Source organism: Trichomonas vaginalis, chromosome II, assembly GCF_026262505.1.
Source record: "Trichomonas vaginalis G3 chromosome II, whole genome shotgun sequence".
NCBI lineage: Eukaryota > Parabasalia > Trichomonadida > Trichomonadidae > Trichomonas > Trichomonas vaginalis.
The window spans coordinates 21,127,682-21,146,877 of record NC_067204.1 but is presented as its reverse complement, the minus strand read 5'-3'; the positions used below and the strand labels follow the sequence as shown (position 1 = coordinate 21,146,877).

At 28.9% G+C, this 19,196-nt stretch overlaps 6 protein-coding genes across 6 annotated transcripts, besides 8 other annotated features; 4 read left to right on the top strand and 2 right to left on the bottom strand.

Moving 5' to 3' along the window:
* Window positions 1-108: part of a mobile genetic element that runs on past the window's edge.
* Window positions 109-499: 391 nt separating this feature from the next.
* Window positions 500-608: a mobile genetic element.
* Window positions 609-728: 120 nt separating this feature from the next.
* Window positions 729-790: a mobile genetic element.
* Window positions 791-915: 125 nt separating this feature from the next.
* TVAGG3_0582970 (phage tail repeat-like family) lies at window positions 916-1,596 on the bottom strand (the record flags this gene model as incomplete). The annotated part of the gene is made up of 1 exon (XM_051239221.1): window positions 916-1,596. The coding sequence occupies one exon, from the start codon at window positions 1,594-1,596 to the stop codon at window positions 916-918; it is 681 nt and encodes a 226-aa protein (XP_051097045.1).
* Window positions 1,597-3,211: 1,615 nt separating this feature from the next.
* Window positions 3,212-3,249: a mobile genetic element.
* Window positions 3,250-4,427: 1,178 nt separating this feature from the next.
* Window positions 4,428-4,464: a mobile genetic element.
* Window positions 4,465-4,620: 156 nt separating this feature from the next.
* On the top strand, window positions 4,621-5,680 carry TVAGG3_0582940 (tetratricopeptide repeat domain domain-containing protein; the record flags this gene model as incomplete). Its single annotated transcript, XM_001299477.2, has 1 exon — window positions 4,638-5,585. The coding sequence occupies one exon, from the start codon at window positions 4,638-4,640 to the stop codon at window positions 5,583-5,585; it is 948 nt and encodes a 315-aa protein (XP_001299478.1).
* Window positions 5,681-5,952: 272 nt separating this feature from the next.
* On the bottom strand, window positions 5,953-6,180 carry TVAGG3_0582930 (uncharacterized protein; the record flags this gene model as incomplete). Its single annotated transcript, XM_001299478.1, has 1 exon — window positions 5,953-6,180. One exon carries the CDS (start codon window positions 6,178-6,180, stop codon window positions 5,953-5,955), a length of 228 nt encoding a protein of 75 aa, XP_001299479.1.
* A 488-nt stretch (window positions 6,181-6,668) lies between these two features.
* Window positions 6,669-7,119, top strand: TVAGG3_0582920 (NEDD8 transferase protein; the record flags this gene model as incomplete). The annotated part of the gene is made up of 1 exon (XM_001299479.2): window positions 6,676-6,990. The coding sequence occupies one exon, from the start codon at window positions 6,676-6,678 to the stop codon at window positions 6,988-6,990; it is 315 nt and encodes a 104-aa protein (XP_001299480.1).
* Window positions 7,120-7,513: 394 nt separating this feature from the next.
* On the top strand, window positions 7,514-8,028 carry TVAGG3_0582910 (uncharacterized protein; the record flags this gene model as incomplete). Its single annotated transcript, XM_001299480.1, has 1 exon — window positions 7,522-7,965. The coding sequence occupies one exon, from the start codon at window positions 7,522-7,524 to the stop codon at window positions 7,963-7,965; it is 444 nt and encodes a 147-aa protein (XP_001299481.1).
* Window positions 8,029-8,355: 327 nt separating this feature from the next.
* Window positions 8,356-9,396: a mobile genetic element.
* A 574-nt stretch (window positions 9,397-9,970) lies between these two features.
* Window positions 9,971-10,008: a mobile genetic element.
* Window positions 10,009-10,222: 214 nt separating this feature from the next.
* On the top strand, window positions 10,223-10,752 carry TVAGG3_0582880 (ferredoxin 2; the record flags this gene model as incomplete). Its single annotated transcript, XM_001299481.2, has 1 exon — window positions 10,242-10,553. One exon carries the CDS (start codon window positions 10,242-10,244, stop codon window positions 10,551-10,553), a length of 312 nt encoding a protein of 103 aa, XP_001299482.1.
* Window positions 10,753-12,952: 2,200 nt separating this feature from the next.
* Window positions 12,953-19,196: part of a mobile genetic element that runs on past the window's edge.

Here is a 19,196-nt window from a genome sequence, read left to right as displayed (position 1 = left end):
AATTTTGGTGAAATGCGACCACATTTCACCAAAATTTCTCGGCGCCATATAGAGAACTAGAGCCTGTGAGGTACTGATACTATCCATGTACCTCGCAGGCTCTAGTTCCAAGCCAAAATGGCTAAAAATTGCCCGCAATTGTTCACATTGCGGGCAATTTTTAGCCATTTTGGCTGGGAATTGGAGGGTGAGAGTAGTATTGTATGAAATAATATCTCTCACCCTCCAATTCATCCTATGGCGCCGAAAAAATTTTGGTGAAACGTGGTCGCATTTCACCAAAATTTCTCGGCGCCATATAGAGAACTAGAGCCTGTGAGGTACTGATACTATCCATGTACCTCGCAGGCTCTAGTTCCAAGCCAAAATGGCTAAAAATTGCCCGCAATTGTTCACATTGCGGGCAATTTTTAGCCATTTTGGCTGGGAATTGGAGGGTGAGAGTAGTATTGTATGAAATAATATCTCTCACCCTCCAATTCATCCTATGGCGCCGAAAAAATTTTGGTGAAATGCGACCACATTTCACCAAAATTTCTCGGCGCCATATAGAGAACTAGAGCCTGTGAGGTACTGATACTATCCATGTACCTCGCAGGCTCTAGTTCCAAGCCAAAATGGCTAAAAATTGCCCGCAATTGTTCACATTCCCATCTTTTGTTGGTAAGACGAAGAATATGAAATAAATTATGAAGAAGATAATGATGAATAAAATATCACTTTTTATATTTTTGACACGTAAAGTTGTCACTTTTCTGTCAAACTGTTTTTATCGTTTTCGTATATAACAAAATATCTCTTACGAGTACATATGCTGAACATTTGCAGGCATTGGTTCATCTTCATATTCTCTGTACTTTTCTGCCACGTCAAATAAATAAATGACACAATGGAAAAAAACTAAAACAAGTAGTCCTATTTCAAACCACATTTACTTACTAATAAAATTTCTTTATTGTGACACTTTCTGCAGTTTATAGGACCTCTCTCATATTCTATCTTGTCATATATAAACTCATAGTCATGTATGTCCTCTAACCATCTCATAACGGTTTCCAAACCACTTTTATCGGATGTAAAGTAAAAGCATGGATGGTTATGTAAAACGTCTAAAGTTTCTAAAGAGTCTCTCAAAGTCCAGTCTACTTGGTATTGAAAATCCCATGTGTTATAGAACGGCGGGTCCACTATAAAGAAAACATTTTCCTTGTCTTTATATTTTTCATACAAATCTGTCCAATGACATCTCACAAACTCTATACCCTCAATATATTTTTCTATGTCCTCTTTGAAAACATTTGTATAGTTAAGATATAAAACTTTTGACATAAGTGTTTCAATGTCATGAACTCTTATAGCACCACTATATAATAGTCTAGCAGATATACTATCCCAGTCTATATATTCTGCTTTTTTCAAAACCTCTCTCACAATATTTTTCTTATCTAATGGTATACGTTCCATCTTACCTATAGGTATCTTTTCTTTTAACTCTTTCAATATATTGTTTGTGTCTGGAATATGTTTGAGACGGTTCATATAGTTGTCGAAGTCATTGTATATAATCTTTGAGTCAGGAAATACGGTGTAATGCATGAAAAATAGCGTGACTTCATTTTTGACAGTTTACAAATGTAAAGTGTTGCATCCTTAAAAACTTGGAAATATATACATTCATGAATTATCTTGTATATTAATTGAAAATCCATAAAACCCTAACAATATTTTTTCTTAAAAAAAACTATAAAAATATAAATAAAATTAATCGTTAAATAAAAATATTTGATATTAGAATTTTATTGGAAAAATAAAAAACTTAATATTTTAAAGAAATACTTAAATACTTGAATGTTTTAACTTTTACATTATCATATAGACTCTCAAATTATTGATTGGAAACGGTTTGAGGGTTATCAATTTAAAAAAATTGTGAGTTTTTTAGATTTTTGGCAATGTTAAACGGTTAATTTTTTCTCAAAAAAAATTATTTCGAATTTCCGAAATTTTTGACATTTTGGCTGAGAACTATGGTCTGCGAGGTACATAGATAGAATCAGTACCTCGCAGACTATAGTTCTCTATATGGCGCCGAAAATTTTTGGTGAAATGTCGTCGCATTTCACCAAAAATTTTTCGGCCCCATAGGAAGAATTGGAGGGTGTGAGATACTATTACATGCTATAGTACTCACACCCTCCAACTCCCAATCAAAATCGCATAAAATTTGCTACTTATCTTCAGATTACCTCCCATTATAAAATATATCATTGCTATCTCATCGTCCTATACTTCCACCCTATTGTATTTAAAAATATAAAATTTTTTGATAATATATTTTTATATCTTGAATTTTCAAACAATATATTCACAGATAATATAATGGGAAATCTATCTCAACCTAGCCTTAAAGTACCAAACTCCTGCTTGCATTCTCACTCACAAATATTAAACATCCATCTCCAAAAAACTAAATTCTTCACAATTTTTTTAAAATTGAGAACATAAAAAACGTATGCATTCAATAATTTAAGATACTAACAAATATTACAAACTTCAAAATATCAGATATTAACGTTTTTCAATTAAAAAATATCATTTTGCTTTTCAATTCGAACATAAATCTGAAATATTTTTAATTAATATCTGATTTACAGCATTATTATCCATTTATAAATCTGACAAATAAATGACAAAACCATCAGAAATGGTGTCACTTTTGTCAAAAGTGAAGTCGCGCTATTTTTCATGCACAACATACGGTATGACATAAATGGGATATATAGAAACTTCCACCGAACAAATCTACAAATGTTAGACCATTCGGTAGTTTCTTAAGTTCTCTCAATATAATATCTTTACATCTACTCTTATTTCCAAAGAACGGTAACGGCGGTTTTGTAAAATTCATTTATATATAATAATAAAAATGTTTTTACCCGAAAAGTGATAGAAAAGTGACAAAACATGAAAACATATATAATTTGTGAAAAGCGATATAAAAGGTGATATTTTAAAAAGTGACACTATTAATATGATGTAAATAACAACGGTTTTGGTTTTGTCACCGGCTGGTCGGCTGGGGTTCGGTCCTCCTCTTGGGTCTTGGGCAAAATTTTTTATGGGCTAGAGGGCGCAACGCGCCTGGAAGCCCCACTTACCTGACCTTACTTAAATTGGCACAGTACTTTATTCAAATATGAAAGAGTTAAATTGTTGTAAACAGAAATTCATCAAAAGTGACACCTCAGAAAAGCTAAAATATTGAATTTTTGGAACTTTTGATAGAGCACGTTTTTAAATATTAATTAAAGTAAATGTATATTTTGTAAAGATCCTTTTTAATAAAAAAATAAAATTTTGAAGAAGAACACAAAATCTTCTGAAAAATAATATCACATAAACTCATATTATTTTCTAATATATAACTATTTTATATAAAAATCAAATTCAATGATCTTAAAAGCGAAGGATAAACCTCAAAATTTACGAATATAATGAGTGGGAATATAATGCTTATCTATCATAAAACCATATGAAATATCAACTTTTGCTTTACGCCTAATTTTTGACGACAATTAGCAAAAAATGTTAAATGTTAACACTCAGTCCATTTGAATATGAAAAATAAAATTGACTTTGATTAAATGTTTTTATTTATCATGCAATTCTTCTTGCGACCAAAGATTTGAATAAAATTTCAAAAAATAAGATAGCTTAAAAAATAATATACGGTAGTGTTTACTAATAGATGAATAGTATATAAATTCTATTAAAATGGATTTGATCCAAAAAAATATAAAACTAAAAATAATTGTTATAATTTAAATGAAGAAGTAATTTAAAACGATTTTATTTATGATCAAATTTTATATATTTTTTTGGATCAAATCCATTTTAATAGAATTTATATACTATTCATCTATTAGTAAACACTACCGTATATTATTTTTTAAGCTATCTTATTTTTTGAACTTTTATTCAAATCTTTGGTCGCAAGAAGAATTGCATGATAAATAAAAACATTTAATCAAAGTCAATTTTATTTTTCATATTCAAATGGACTGAGTGTTAACATTTAACATTTTTTGCTAATTGTCGTCAAAAATTAGGCGTAAAGCAAAAGTTGATATTTCATATGGTTTTATGATAGATAAGCATTATATTCCCACTCATTATATTCGTAAATTTTGAGGTTTATCCTTCGCTTTTAAGATCATTGAATTTGATTTTTATATAAAATAGTTATATATTAGAAAATAATATGAGTTTATGTGATATTATTTTTCAGAAGATTTCATTCTATATGCCTATGAAAAGTACTCTCAAAACTAACTTTTTCCTAATTATAATTAAATCTAGAATATTGTATTATGCTTAGTATTATTTCATTTTTCTCATTCAATTTAGAATTTACAAATGTCAAAAAATTGAGAGCTGTCACTTTTGATGAATTTCTGTTTATTACAAAATTATCAAAAATAACATAATAAATAATAAATGCAAATTAATTTTGATTTTCAATAACTGATTTGTCGATATTTCAATTAATAATTATGAATGGATGATCTTGTTGTATGCAAATTTTATAATTCTATTTTTGGTGTTCGTACGTTAAGGAAAATTTTTCTCATTCCAAAATGGAGCCCCCAAAGGCTGATAAAATGGAGCCACCAAAAGTCGATAAAATAGCAGAATCAATGCTTAACCAAGCGGAGAAACTTTGGAAGCTTTCTAAAGATCAGCAAGCATGCGAGTGGTACGAAAAATACTTCCAACGCACGTATAAGGAAGGTGATCCTATTACACCAAAGCTTGCAACAAACCTATTGCATTACGCAGAAAGCCTTCTCAATAAACCTGCTAATACTGCCGAAGATAAGGCCCAGCGTGACGATGATTTGGAAACAGCAGCAGAATATTGCGTTACAGCTCGCGAGACATACATGAATGCTAAACCAGAAGAGTATGAATTTAAGAATTACATCAATACCTACGTCTTCCTTGGTCGTATATCAAATTTATTCAACAGATTCAAGCAAGCAGTTCGTGAATTTTCAAAAGCACTTGATATTTGCGAGCATGATCAACGTGCGACATGGCGTAACAAAGCAGAAATTTGTCTATTTCTCGGTGGTGCCTACGAAAATTGCGAAAAACCAAAGGCTGGTATAGAAGCATTGAAACCAGGCGTTGAACTCATTACAGCCGAAATTGAGAAAGAATCAGATCCAGAAAAGAAGAAGCAACTTGAGGACTTACGTTCAGACTTAACTGATGTTCTCAAGCGCCTTGAAGAAGATCTCAAGGAACAAGAAAATGATCCAGAACTTCAGAAAGAACTTGCCAAGCAGGAAGAAGAAGAGGAAGAGGAGGAAGAAGATGGTGAAGAAGAGGAAGGTGGAGAAGAAGATGATGAGGAAGAAGAAGTTGATGAAGGCGAAAAGAAGGAAGAGAAACCGAAAGAGGAAGAAAAGAAAGAAGATAAGCCAAAAGAGGAAGAAAAGAAGGAAGATAAACCAGCTGAAGAAAAGCCAAAAGAAGAAGAAAAGAAGGAAGATAAACCAGCTGAAGAAAAGAAAGAGTAATTTCAAAATAATAATATCCTCGTAGATATGTAATGTTCTATTTATCTATATTATAAGACTATATAATGCACAAATTCGTTATTATTTAAATAAACCATTATTATTAAAAATAACTTCATTTTACTAATTGTTTTCATAATTCATATGAGTAAAAACATGCGCAGTATCTCACATGACATAGATTTAATTGAATCATCAATAGATTGATGGAAAGATTAACAAAATAATAAAGAATTTATTTCCTTTTTATTAAGTAGAGGTAAAAATAGTGAACATTAGAGATATATCAATAGATAATATTTTATTAGTATACATATATTAAACGGAATTTTGATATTGTAATTCTTTTCTAGTTGATGAAAGAAAATTAATAATCTCCTGTTTCTTTTAGAATACTTATTGCGTTTCTAAAGGCAACAACGACGTATTTTGCTGTTTCGATGTATTTAACAACTAATCTGTCAATAGCTTTCTTTTCAGCAATTGTAAGCTCTGATGCTGCAGCTTTAGCTACTGAAATAACAGCCTTATCGAATATTTCTATTGTCATTTGCATTAGTCGACGTCTAATAACTGGATCTTTTGCTAAATTCATCAAAAATGTCACTTTTCTGATAAACTTGAGCAAATCCCAGCATGAGCATTAAATACAAACTTGTGTTTCTTATGAAGTAATTTACACGCCAATGAAATACTGAAATATTAAACGTTTGAAGCTCTGCTAATAATTTTAATAAATTATCTCATAACTTCATGTTTATTGCTGTATTTTACTAATACAATGCATTTTTATAGTGTTTGCAAACTGATATCATATTTGCATTATTGTAGTTTTCAATACCCTGCTTGTTTTCTCATTATTAATATATTTCCAAGTTATAGTAGAGCTAAAGCTTTTAAAATTATTGATAAATATAACTAGGTTTATCCAGTTATGGTTGATTTATGCTTCCCAATCCACAGTATCCAAAATATATTTAGTTGTTTTCTGAATAATGCATATTTATGCAAACATATTGTATTACATTTGTACTTATTAGTCCTTGCACATGACAAAAGAAAAATCTAAGATGGAATATTTCGCAAAAATATGACACGTAAAGTTAGCAATTTACCAGTAAAATATATGACACAAGCTCCTCAGTTCGTAATTACCAAATGGAATGGAGTAGCCCTTTGGTCATGGGAAATGGAGCAGGATACTTGCGCTATTTGCAAACTTTCTTTAGTCGATAAATGCGTTCAATGTCAAGCTAACGATGCCGATGATAGTGTACCATGCCCTCCAGAGTTTGGTGTATGCGGACATGGCTTCCATAAGCACTGTATTGATAAATGGGTCAAGACAAATCCAACATGCCCACTTTGCACATCAGCTTGGAGTCCAACAACACCTCCACACTAAACATTTTGTGTTATACTGCACTTGCTTTAAATTCAAAATAACATTGCATATTTAATTTTAGAGTTAGCAATCGTAAAAACTTTTATTGAAAGAAAATTACTAATACTTAAATTACAATGCATTTCTTTTATAATTACTTCGCTCTATACATTCTGTACTCTTAAATCAAAACAGAATTATAGAATTATTCTGAAATATTTTTAATATATTTTGTTTATGATCTTGATATTCCTAGATTTCTTATTGGTTTATCATTTTCCCCTAGGATATATGCCTATGATATACTTATAATATTATCATAATCAAATAGAATTGATTGAATAATTTTGGATATTGGTATGTTTTTCGATTAGACGAATGCGTGTATCCTCATACAAATAATGCATTAAGGAGATATGAATTATTAGATATTTTTTTAGTCAAGATTTTCGAAAAATGTTCTGTGAACTTTACATTGTCAAATTTTTATGATTATTTGGCACTTTACATAAATTTTACAAAAGCTCACTTTTTTAAAAAACTCGTTTTTACATGACAACACAGAACCAGCTTCAAAGATTATCATTAGATAAAAACGTATTCTGGACAGGAACACTTCAAATCAATGATATGGGTGGTCATGTTTTCTTCGATGTTAGAGTTAAAAAAGCTGTTCCCGATGCACCAGCGATGATTGGTTTGTATACTAACGATATTCCACCATTCCCACTCTCATCAACAGATACACTTAACATTGCTTTCACTCTCGAGGTCAATGAAGGCTATTCTGCTGTAAGAACAGAAATTGTTAAAGCATCTCTTCTCGGATCAGAACTACATCAGGCCATTGAAGCTCAAAATCCAAAGGGCTCAATCAATTTCGTTAATGAAACAGGCGAATGGCAGTTCGATTGCCTTGATGGAATTTGGTGCCTCAAGTGGGTAGTTATTTATGCACCAACAGCTAATGTTAAGGAGATTTGTCGTGATATATAAAATATTTATGTAATAAAATTAAATTTTATTGTTTACTAAATAAATATTACACCAATAACAGTCTAGCCTAATAGTATGTACTATAAAATATGAATTAAAGACACTCTCAATTGACAATTTTCGAATAGAGCAAATTCTAAATTATATTTTTGGGAGAAATCATTGTTTTCATCTCTCACCATATCACCAAATATTTTTACTTTTTGAATGCATTCATTTACCATATATTCCTTTGAAAATAAAATGAGATATAATTATCGATTGCCTCATATGACCACATGAAAGAGGTTTCAATATGTACTCTCTAAGAATGATTTATCAAGTTTACAATCAATTTGTTGGTATTGAAATAATATACCAAAGGTCACATGATTGAAATTTCGTTTTTAAGGGTGCACCCGTATGTACGTTTATTTGAGAGGAGGAGGATTACCCTCTCAATTTTGAGGGATTCGTTAGTTTATTTTCTCGATGAATATGCAATAAAATTTGATTTTTACCTTATCAATATACTTCATATAATATACACATTTTCATGTAAAAACTTTTTTCCAAAATCCTCAGGAATTAAGGGATTTTTGAATTTTAAGAATTTTTTTCGAATTTTTTCGAAAAAAAAATATTTTCAGAACAGCCTTAACGGCTAAGATTTAGGAACAATGTTAAGTATCAAAAAGAAAGGAGGTCTGATATAGACAACATATATCGTTGAAGGTTGAAAAAATCTCTAATATTTGAGCCCAAAATTTCAAATTTTAATTTTTTGAAAAAAGAGGCCATCCGTATGTACGTTTATTTGAGAGGAGGAGGATTATATTTTTGAAAGGGTGAAACATTATGAATATGTTAATTATATAATAATATGTATTATTATAAAAAAGAAAAAATAAAGCACGTTAAAATTTTTCTTTCTTGATTTTTTACAAAATCTACTTAGAATTATGCAAAATATGACTAAATAATTATAAATTTCAAGTTAAATTTTAATTTTGATAAATAATTGAAATTTCAAAATATCAAGTTCAGTTCGACTATGTATGTAGTAATTCCTCAATAAAGTGCCAAAACCCTATTAAAATATATGAACATTTTCAACATTTTAATGTTTTTATTTAAAAATTTGATGGAATATGAGATTCAAACAATTATTATGTAAATAAAAATAATTAAATATATGTATTTATTCGTATTACAACCGTAGTAAGTCGATTCTTCCTTTCTTCTACTGAGTTTTGAATTTGATTTCGAATTGTAAAGAGATTCAAAGGGAAAATACTAGCAGATAAAAACTACCTCAATGAAAGGGTCATAATGGAGTCAAGTTGTATTTTTTGATATTTTTTGCTTTTCGAGCCTAAATAGGTAGCCAAGATAATGCCTAAAAATAAGGTTCTAAATTCTGAAGTTTACATGATCCTCTCGTGTGCACCCTTAAATTATAACAATTATTTTTGGTTTTATATTTTTTGGATCAAATCCATTTTAATAGAATTTATATACTATTCATCTATTAGTAAACACTACCGTATATTATTTTTTAAGCTATCTTATTTTTTGAAATTTTATTCAAATCTTTGGTCGCAAGAAGAATTGCATGATAAATAAAAACATTTAATCAAAGTCAATTTTATTTTTCATATTCAAATGGACTGAGTGTTAACATTTAACATTTTTTGCTAATTGTCGTCAAAAATTAGGCGTAAAGCAAAAATTGATATTTCATATGGTTTTATGATAGATAAGCATTATATTCCCACTCATTATATTCGTAAATTTTGAGGTTTATCCTTCGCTTTTAAGATCATTGAATTTGATTTTTATATAAAATAGTTATATATTAGAAAATAATATGAGTTTATGTGATATTATTTTTCAGAAGATTTTGTGTTCTTCTTCAAAATTTTATTTTTTATTAAAAAGAATCTTTACAAAATATACATTTACTTTAATTAATATTTAAAAACGTGCTCTATCAAAAGTTCCAAAAATTCAATATTTTAGCTTTTCTGAGGTGTCACTTTTGATGAATTTCTGTTTACAACAAAATCGCTTCTTATGCTTATCCACTGATAAATTATGATCATTTCCAGCGTGTTTTCAGAACAAACGATGATTGTTTGCCACACATTTTAATTAGATTAAAATAATAGTAGGTATCATATATTGATATAAATTCATTTTATTGACATATCGAAATTGAGAGTATTAAGTGAACTGTTGATTATTCAATTTATAATTGAATTGCATTTCAAAAAAGTTCATCTCACATTTTAAGAATGCTCTCTCAGTGCTCTCCTCTCCGCTTTGGCTCCGTCACAGTCACAAAGGGTGGCGCAAAGAAGACACTCAACTATGAAGATGAACAAACACTCTTCACAGTCCTTACAGAAGCTGGCCTTATGTCAACAGAAGGCACATGCAGTGGCAACAGAGCTTGCGGAAAGTGCTTCTGCAAGCACACAGGTGGCAAAGTTGCTGATGCCGATGAGGAAGAGAAGGAATTCCTTGAAGACCAGCCAGCTGGCACACGCCTTGCTTGCTGCATCACACTCACAGGCGAGAACAACGGTGCTACATTCGAGGTCTAAATATTTTAGGAATTGTATGATCATTTAAGAACTAAATAAAAGTAATTTTTTTGAAACGAGAAATCTTAGGTATTTTTTAAAGTCTTAGAGCTAAAAAGAAATTTTGTTTGTGGAATCATCCCCAATCTCCAAAAATTTTCATGATAGCAGATTTTATTTGAAATATCATTCGAGGTAGCGCAACTATATGTAAAAAATTAGCACATTACCTATAATATTCAGAGTCATATCATTAACATGGATTTTGAAATGGATTAATAATTCGGCAAATAATGAAAATTGCTTTGTAAAACCAGAGAACACATTGTGTTTCGATAACTATCAGCATGATAGCACAAATCTGGTTCATCACCTAGAATTGTTTTCACAATATCCAAAAAACGTAACAATCTATCAAAATGTCATGAATAATAATTTTCTACAATGGATCTATCACTATATTTAGGGAATAATTGATATATTAAGAAATTTGACTTGATTTGTGAAATATGAACGTAATCAGGTCTGATATCCAAGATTTTTCCCTAAAAATCATATTTAATTTATGTTGCAACTTGTTATTGTCTCATTCATTTAAATTATCAATACGACTTATTTGAAATTAACATAATTATGATATATATTCATCAAAATTCATTAATCTCACCTTGTGTAATTTCTTTCTCATTCATAAGCCTGGATAAAGTCATTGAATGGGATAAATATCAAATTTTGGGATTTAGAAGTCGTAATGTATATGTTAATTGATTTAATTTCGGTATTAATAATCCAGCTGGTTGAATCGCAATTGCAATTGATTCTTAAATGTCTGGCATTAATGATTGCAATCGAAATCTAAATTTTTACAACATATCAGCCTTTCTGGATAACAAAAATATGGTTAGATAATGTCAACTTTGAAAAATATATATCAAAAACTCATCCATCTTGTTAAAAACTTTCAAATGATTTCTGATTAGAAAAATGTCCTATTGTGATAATGCTTATCTGAGATTGAAATATTATTTATCTATTACAATTTCCTGTGTTCTTCTTTAAAATTGTCTTATGTGAGAATGCACTCTCAGTTATTGAAAAATTTTCAGAGTTATCGCTCTAACGTTTAAAAAATAAAATAATACTTTTTCTTGAAACAAAGTAATAATATCTTCGTAATCCTATTTTTCAGTGGAAAATACGATAAAATACGGGAGGATTAAGAGTGAAAGCTCAATTGACTCTTAATTAATATTAAAATGTCAATTGACTCTTCGAGTTATGATTTAAATTGAAGTAACATGAAAATTGAATATGCACGATTTTATCAAAGTATAAACCTTTCAAAAATTAAAGTAAGAGTGTAAGAAAAACCGGGAATAATTTTTTTGGGGTTGTATTATTGTCGTCTGGCGGTTTTAGACGACAATGCGAATCTCAGGATTGGTGTGCTTTTTAACTAAATTATTTATATGGTTTAAATAAGCAATATTTATATAAATATTTCATATAGTTATTAAGGATATATAACATATTTTTACAAATAATATATTATGAATATCTTCAAAACATATTTTTAACCTATAAAATCATGCGGACATATTGTAAATAAGCTATATATTCAAATACAATTCTTCACATAGCAAGAAATAGCTTTATTATTCTGAAATAAATATCGCATTTTATCAATTTGTTGTTCTTTATGATTTGATCTTCTCATGCATTAATATAGCATATGATCTATATGTTCTTTATAGAATTATAGGTAAAATTTGGTATATGCACCCTTTAAAATGTGTATTTATAGCACAAATTCAATTATTTTTCATGATATCAATAGTTGCGTTTTCCTAACCAATAATTCTTATTTCTTTATGTTTAAACTAATTGGCAATATAAATGGAAATATGTTATATAATATTATCTTAGTTAAATAGATTTTAATATAATATTACCTTAGAAAATGATATATAACTTTGCTCATGAACATCATTTTTGTATACCATTAATTGAGTTATTCCAACGCATAAGGCAAGAATCAATTAATTTTAATTAGCTAAATAATTAATAATAGTGATTCTATGAATGGTAAAAATGGTTGTGTCGCGTATTTTGGTGGTAAATATTCAGTAGTATATGTGGATGGGTTGTGTGACTTTTTTTGTAAACGTAAGAATTCATACAATATTGAACGATTTTGTATCATTTTTTTTAACATATGAAATAAAAAATGTATGATTCTTACGGTTTTTATTCTTACGTTTTTGAATAAATCAAGATTTAAAAAATTTCAAAATTGTAAGACATTTACACTCAGCCCATACATAATGAAATAAAAGAAGTTATATATAGATGATGTCAGATATTCCACAATTAATTAAACCAATGTTTAAAATAAAGATTGAGTTCAACATTGAACTTTAAGAAACTAATGATTATCATGAATGAAAAATAAACTTTAAAAATTCATATCTTACAGTTCTGAATAATTTATTTTTATTTTGTATGAAATGAGCGTCAAAACTAACAATGTTAAAAATTTAGGATTCACAAACGAGGAAATAAAGGATATATTAGAGGAGGCGGGTTATGAAGTTGATAAATATTATTTAAGAAATTGTAAAAAATTCGCGGAGTTTTTAAATGAATTTGGTTATGATGGAAAAATGAATAAAGATGATGTTATAAATTTCTTATATCCCACATCTAAAGAAGAAAAACCTAAAGAACCTGATGTTTTCCCTGAATATTATGAAGAACGAATTAAAGATGATGAATATGATGAAATTGAAAGACTGGAAAAAATAAGAGATGAAATAGATGAAAAAATTAAGGAATTAAGAGAAGTTGAAAAATATAATGAAAATGAAGTAGAGGGTTTAATGAATATCCCAGCTTCAGAATCAGAAGTTCAGAAATCTCATGAAGAAAGATATAAAAATTATGTCTCAGAATCAACACAAAATTTATTAGATGGTGAAATAGACGAAACACTTTCAGAAGAAGGTACTAAATTTATACGTAAACATAAGTTACAATTTATTGATAATGAAGAATACCCTTGTATCTTACTTTCACCACCTTTAGATTCCGAGAAATTCAAAAAAGCTCTTAAAAACGTGACATATGCAACTAATACGATTAAGAAAGAAGATCATGATATTTACACAAATTATTATTTAAATAAATGCACAGGTGTTGATAAAGTTTTTGATTTATTAGATAAAATATCAAAAGAAACCATTGGAACATATAAAATTTTGTGTGATTGTGGTTTCATTATTGAAGATACCAATAATGTTTCATATGAAAGAACAGCACCGAAGGAAGACGAAGTGGAAAGGTCTATACCATTCGTTATTAAGAACATAAAAGATATGAAAACTTATAAACATTATATTTATTCATTTATTTCAGAAAAAATGGAAGCAACCCATAAAACATCTTCTCATCATTTTATAGCTATTCATACATTCCTTTTCAAAGTTGTGAAATTAAATAAGACAGGAATTAGATTTAATGTATCAGGGTACGCATTCTTGAGTAAATTAAAATGTATTCGTCACGTCGCAGATGATAAAAATTTATGTGTTCTTAATTCATTTTATGGGCTTTAAAAAAAAACTTTATTTTTATTTATTTTTTAATTTTTTATTTTAACATGAACAAAACGGAACAGCTAAAATGAATGATAATCAAATTAGAGCAGAAGGTAGAAGGTTATTTAAACGCTTCTATAACATTCCTGATGGTGTTAATCCTAAAACTCGTAGAAGTTATTTAAATGAAGCAATAGATGCATATGAAGGGTTTGACATTTCATCAGAAAGTGAGAGATTAGCGAGAATGTTAAATGTTAATATTGATTTCTATTATTGTGATCCTCAACCAGAAGACGTGGACATAAATAAGGTAGACTTTCCATTAGTGGAATCAATAATGATAGATCCAGAATTTGAAACAATAAATATTTTATTAACACAGAGTCCAAATGGAAAACTTCACGCTGACAGAATAACAGACGTTGAAGCACTCACCGGCTATAGAGTTTGTCCATATTGTAAAGAAGAAGTTTATTCTATCCGTGATGATCCAGAAAGGAAAAAACAAAGAAGATTTTTAAAGCATTGTGAGAAATGTAAAGAAAATAATGGGAGATTAATTCAAGACGTTCAGTTGCAAAAGATCCAGCAACCATATGCACCACATATTACGAAACAGAAGATATATCAGTGGTTATTAGCTCATAATTTGCAGGAATATTATCAACCGACAAGATATTATATTACTTTTGACTTCGAAACATTAGAGACTAAAGAAGAATTACAACTTTCTGAGTGTGCAACTTTGAACGCTTACTTAAAACCATTCATGGTATCATCAACGGTTAAATTAAATGATAAAACATATACGAGGAATTTTTGCTTAACTTCGAGTGATTCTTTTATTTCTGACTGGATTGAGTTTTTATTTTCAACCTGTTCATTAGTTGCTAAATCAAATATTGAACAATATGAAGAATTAATGAAGTCGCAAACATTAAATGAAAAACAGAAGGAAGCATTTAAAGAACTTCTAGATGAGGAATTCAATAAAGTGAATATCATAGGTTTTAATTCGGGAAAGTTTGATTTAAATTTAATTCTTCGTGATTTAAACACTGCAAAATGGAAAATAAAATCAATGCTGGGTTCTTCTTCTCAATTTAAGCAAGTCATTGTAAAGAAAACAAACGTTCCATATGAATTGAGATTTATTGACATCAGAAATTATATAGCGGGTGGGACATTAGACCAATTCACTCAAGATTTCGGAAACAATAAATCACGTGTTAAATCCTTTTTCCCTTATCAATTCATCACATGGGAAAATTACGAAGAAGAATTATATAAAGAGGAACCATTCACTCAAGATTCATTTTATTCAGCATTAACCCAAGAAACTATATCAGATAGTGATTATCAAATATATCTCAATGATGCTAAAAATTTTAAGAATAGATTAGAATATTTTATTCATTATTGCAATAAAGATGTTGAAATTATGATTGACCCAATTGATAAAATTATTGAAGAAACATTTGTTTATAAAATTGACACGCTTCATAATCTTTTTATCATCGAATGCTTCAATGATTCGTTACGCTTTAGCATATAAAGACTTTAATCCTAATGAAAAATATCCTGAGGAAGAGATAGAATCAAGTTTTGAATTAACGAAAAAGTATTGGAAATATAAAATTGAATCATATAAGAAACAAGATGAAAAAGCAGAAAGGGATACTAAAAATAATGTTTCAATGGATGATTTTCAATACTATCACGATTTAATCCTTTCATCTAAATGCAAATGTGTGGTAAAGCGTTTACATATGCAAATAAACCAACATTGGATAGAATCGATAATGAAAAACCACATACTAAAGAAAATTGTCAGTTAATGTGTTGTTATTGCAATGTCGTAAAATCAAATAAAGATGAAGATGTTCAACGTTTAAGAATCAATTTAAGAAATTATGCATTAAAAAATAATTTACCAATGACTTTAGATTCAGTTGAAGCTTATCACATTCTCCGTAATGGAATTACTGGTGGTTTATCAAATGTTCAACATCGTGTTAATCTTAAAGGAATCACGCACATTAATAAACTTTCATATAATCCAGAAACTAAAACTGTATCAAATGAGGACACTTCCAACATCATGACTCATTTCGTTGGTGTTGACTTTAATTCATTATATCCTTCATCATTTTCATCTAATCCTCATGATTTCATTCAATATACTGACCATAAAATGTATATGCCGGGAAGATTGAATGGTGTTATTATTTGTGATACAGCAACAAAGAAAGCAAAAGCACTGGGAATAATTAAGAAGAAAAATACTTTATTCGTTGCTGAAGTAAAGGGTCACATTGATGAAAAATACATTAATGATTACATAAACTTTTTACCGATAATAAGAAACTTAGATATTATCACAGATGAAAAAACAATTGGCAGTTTTATGTATAATTACATGAAATCAAACAATCTACCGGTTGACCAGAAACAGAGGAAATTAACTCAGTTAGCATCAACACACAACCAATATCAACCATTTTCTTCTTATTATCTTTGGTATCTAATCGACAGATTTCATTTTATCATCGATGACATTCAATCAATTTTAACATTTACGAAAAACACTTGCTTTAATGAATTTGCGAACAAATTTATGAACGAAAGACAAAAGGCTGAATTAGAAGGAAATAAAGGAAAAAGTTTATTTTGCAAAATTTCACTTAATGGATCATATGGTTACGATGCAATGAATACACAAAATTACGCAAAGACTAAAATAATGAATGCACAGAAGGCACGCGTTGCATGTATGCCAAATAAGTTTAAAAACATAAGAGAAATAGGTGAAGATACATATCAAGTGATGCTTAAAGATAGATTTTATAGATGTGATACATGTTTACAAGAGGCATTCTTCACTTTAGATAATGCTAAATACTGGTATTTGGTTTTCATTTATGATTTTATGTATAAATGTATGAATGTTAATTGTTTTCATTTCATTGAAGGTGATACTGATTCATCTTATTGGGCAATCGCTGGCGACCCAAATCTTCCTAACACTCAAGCATTTCAAGCAATTGTTACTGATAAACAATTTTATGATAAAAACATTTTCAAATTCGCACCTTTTGATTTCTTCTGTTTTGATGAGAAATTTAAACCTAAATTAAAGAATAAAGCTGAAGAAAAAGCACATGAGAAAAAATTATTGGGTTTAGCAATTGAGAAACAAGGTGACAACATGGTTGCTTTATGTCCTAAGTGTTATACATCATTCAACGGTTCAATTGATGGGAGTGATTTTAAAAAGATTGCGCAAAAAATGAAAGGAGTTAGTTTACGACAAAATAAACAATTAACACCTAAAAATTATTTAGATATAATAAATGATAAATTGATATTTGATGGTCAGAATATTAATTTACAACTTAAAAACGGGTCAATGACTCGCTTAACAATTGGTAAGACTGCATTAACAGGAGCACACACTAAGGCTGTATGTTGTGAAAATGGATGTTGTATGCCATTTATTTAATACAATTTAAAATTTTATTTTTAATAAAATGCCACAGAAGAGACAAAGAGGTGGGCACCCTTAAAACATTGATTTTATTTTTATATAAATGGATAACACAGATTTAAAAATTTTAATTGATGATTTAGTATTTAATCAAAATTTTCTTGATTATTATGATTTAAAAGCATATCTCCAAAAATATGATAACAATATAACGGGTGATGATATGGAATATTATTATCCATATTATAAAAATGAAATTTTGAAATATCATGATAAAATAATTTCTAAAATTAAAGACAAAATTAAAAATAATGAATATTCAAAGGGAAAAACTAAATCACAACTTAAACAGTTGAAAGATTTCAAAAATAAAGTATTAACAGAAGAAGATATTGATGAATTATATAAATTATATAATCCTGAGCCACAAAACACCCATGTCTTCAGACCATAAATGATGCACAAGCTTTAATTTATGATTCATTAGTTAAACCATATTCAGCCCGACTTTTAAATGAAGATCAACTTTTGGAATTCATCCTTCAACATAAACTCGAAGCGGGAAAGTATATCAAACCTTTATATACAGCATATTTAAAACAAATGAATAGAATACATCCAGAATTAATGAAGGGGGAATGAAATCCAAAATCAAAGCAGATAAAATTAAACCACCTGCAACACCAAAACCTCCAACGACAGTACCGCCTCCTCCTTCAGTTAATCCTTCATCATTCACTTATTATATCCATTTCAAACATTAAAGAAGCAAAAAGATTTTAAAAAGGATTTCAAAATATTAAATAAACCAATTGACCCAAAAATTCAACCGTTAAAGGAAAAATTTAGTCGCCCTTCATTTGCACCATATCCATATTCATACGAAATCGATCATTTAGAATATTCAAAAGGAAACGTTACTTATATTTGCCATTAACATTAACACTAGATATTTATATTGCATTCCAGTGAAAGGGAAAACAGAACAGGAAACAAGAAGAGCTATTCAATACTTACTAGATCATGAAAGAGTAGATAATATATCGGTGAGGTGATGGTGATAAAGGATTTCAGGCAGCTATGACTCATTATTTCCCACAAATTAATTTTTACTTCTCATCCTCTCCATATACGTTTCATAATAAAATAGTTGATGCAGTAATGAGAACTCTTAGAGATGCGTTAGGGTTAACGGTCAGATATACTGGGATGGAAATCATGACTCCATCATACAACAGTTAGTATATTATTACAATAATACATGGCATAGAACTATAAACATGAAACCAGTGGAAATGAAAAATGATATTTCAAAAGAATGGGAATATATTAGAAAGCAAATGGAAAGGTTGAATGATGTTAAACGTGAACAAATTAATTCGGGGCTCATGAATTTTAAACAAGGGATAAAGTTTTGATTCATCTCGATTATGGAAAAACTGATAAATCAATGACAAAAAGAAGACGAAGATTTGACACAATAGCTGAATTTGTTAGATATATTAACGCAATGCATTAGTTGAAGTTGACAATAAATTAATAGAAATTCCGATTTATTTTATTACTCCATTATATTTA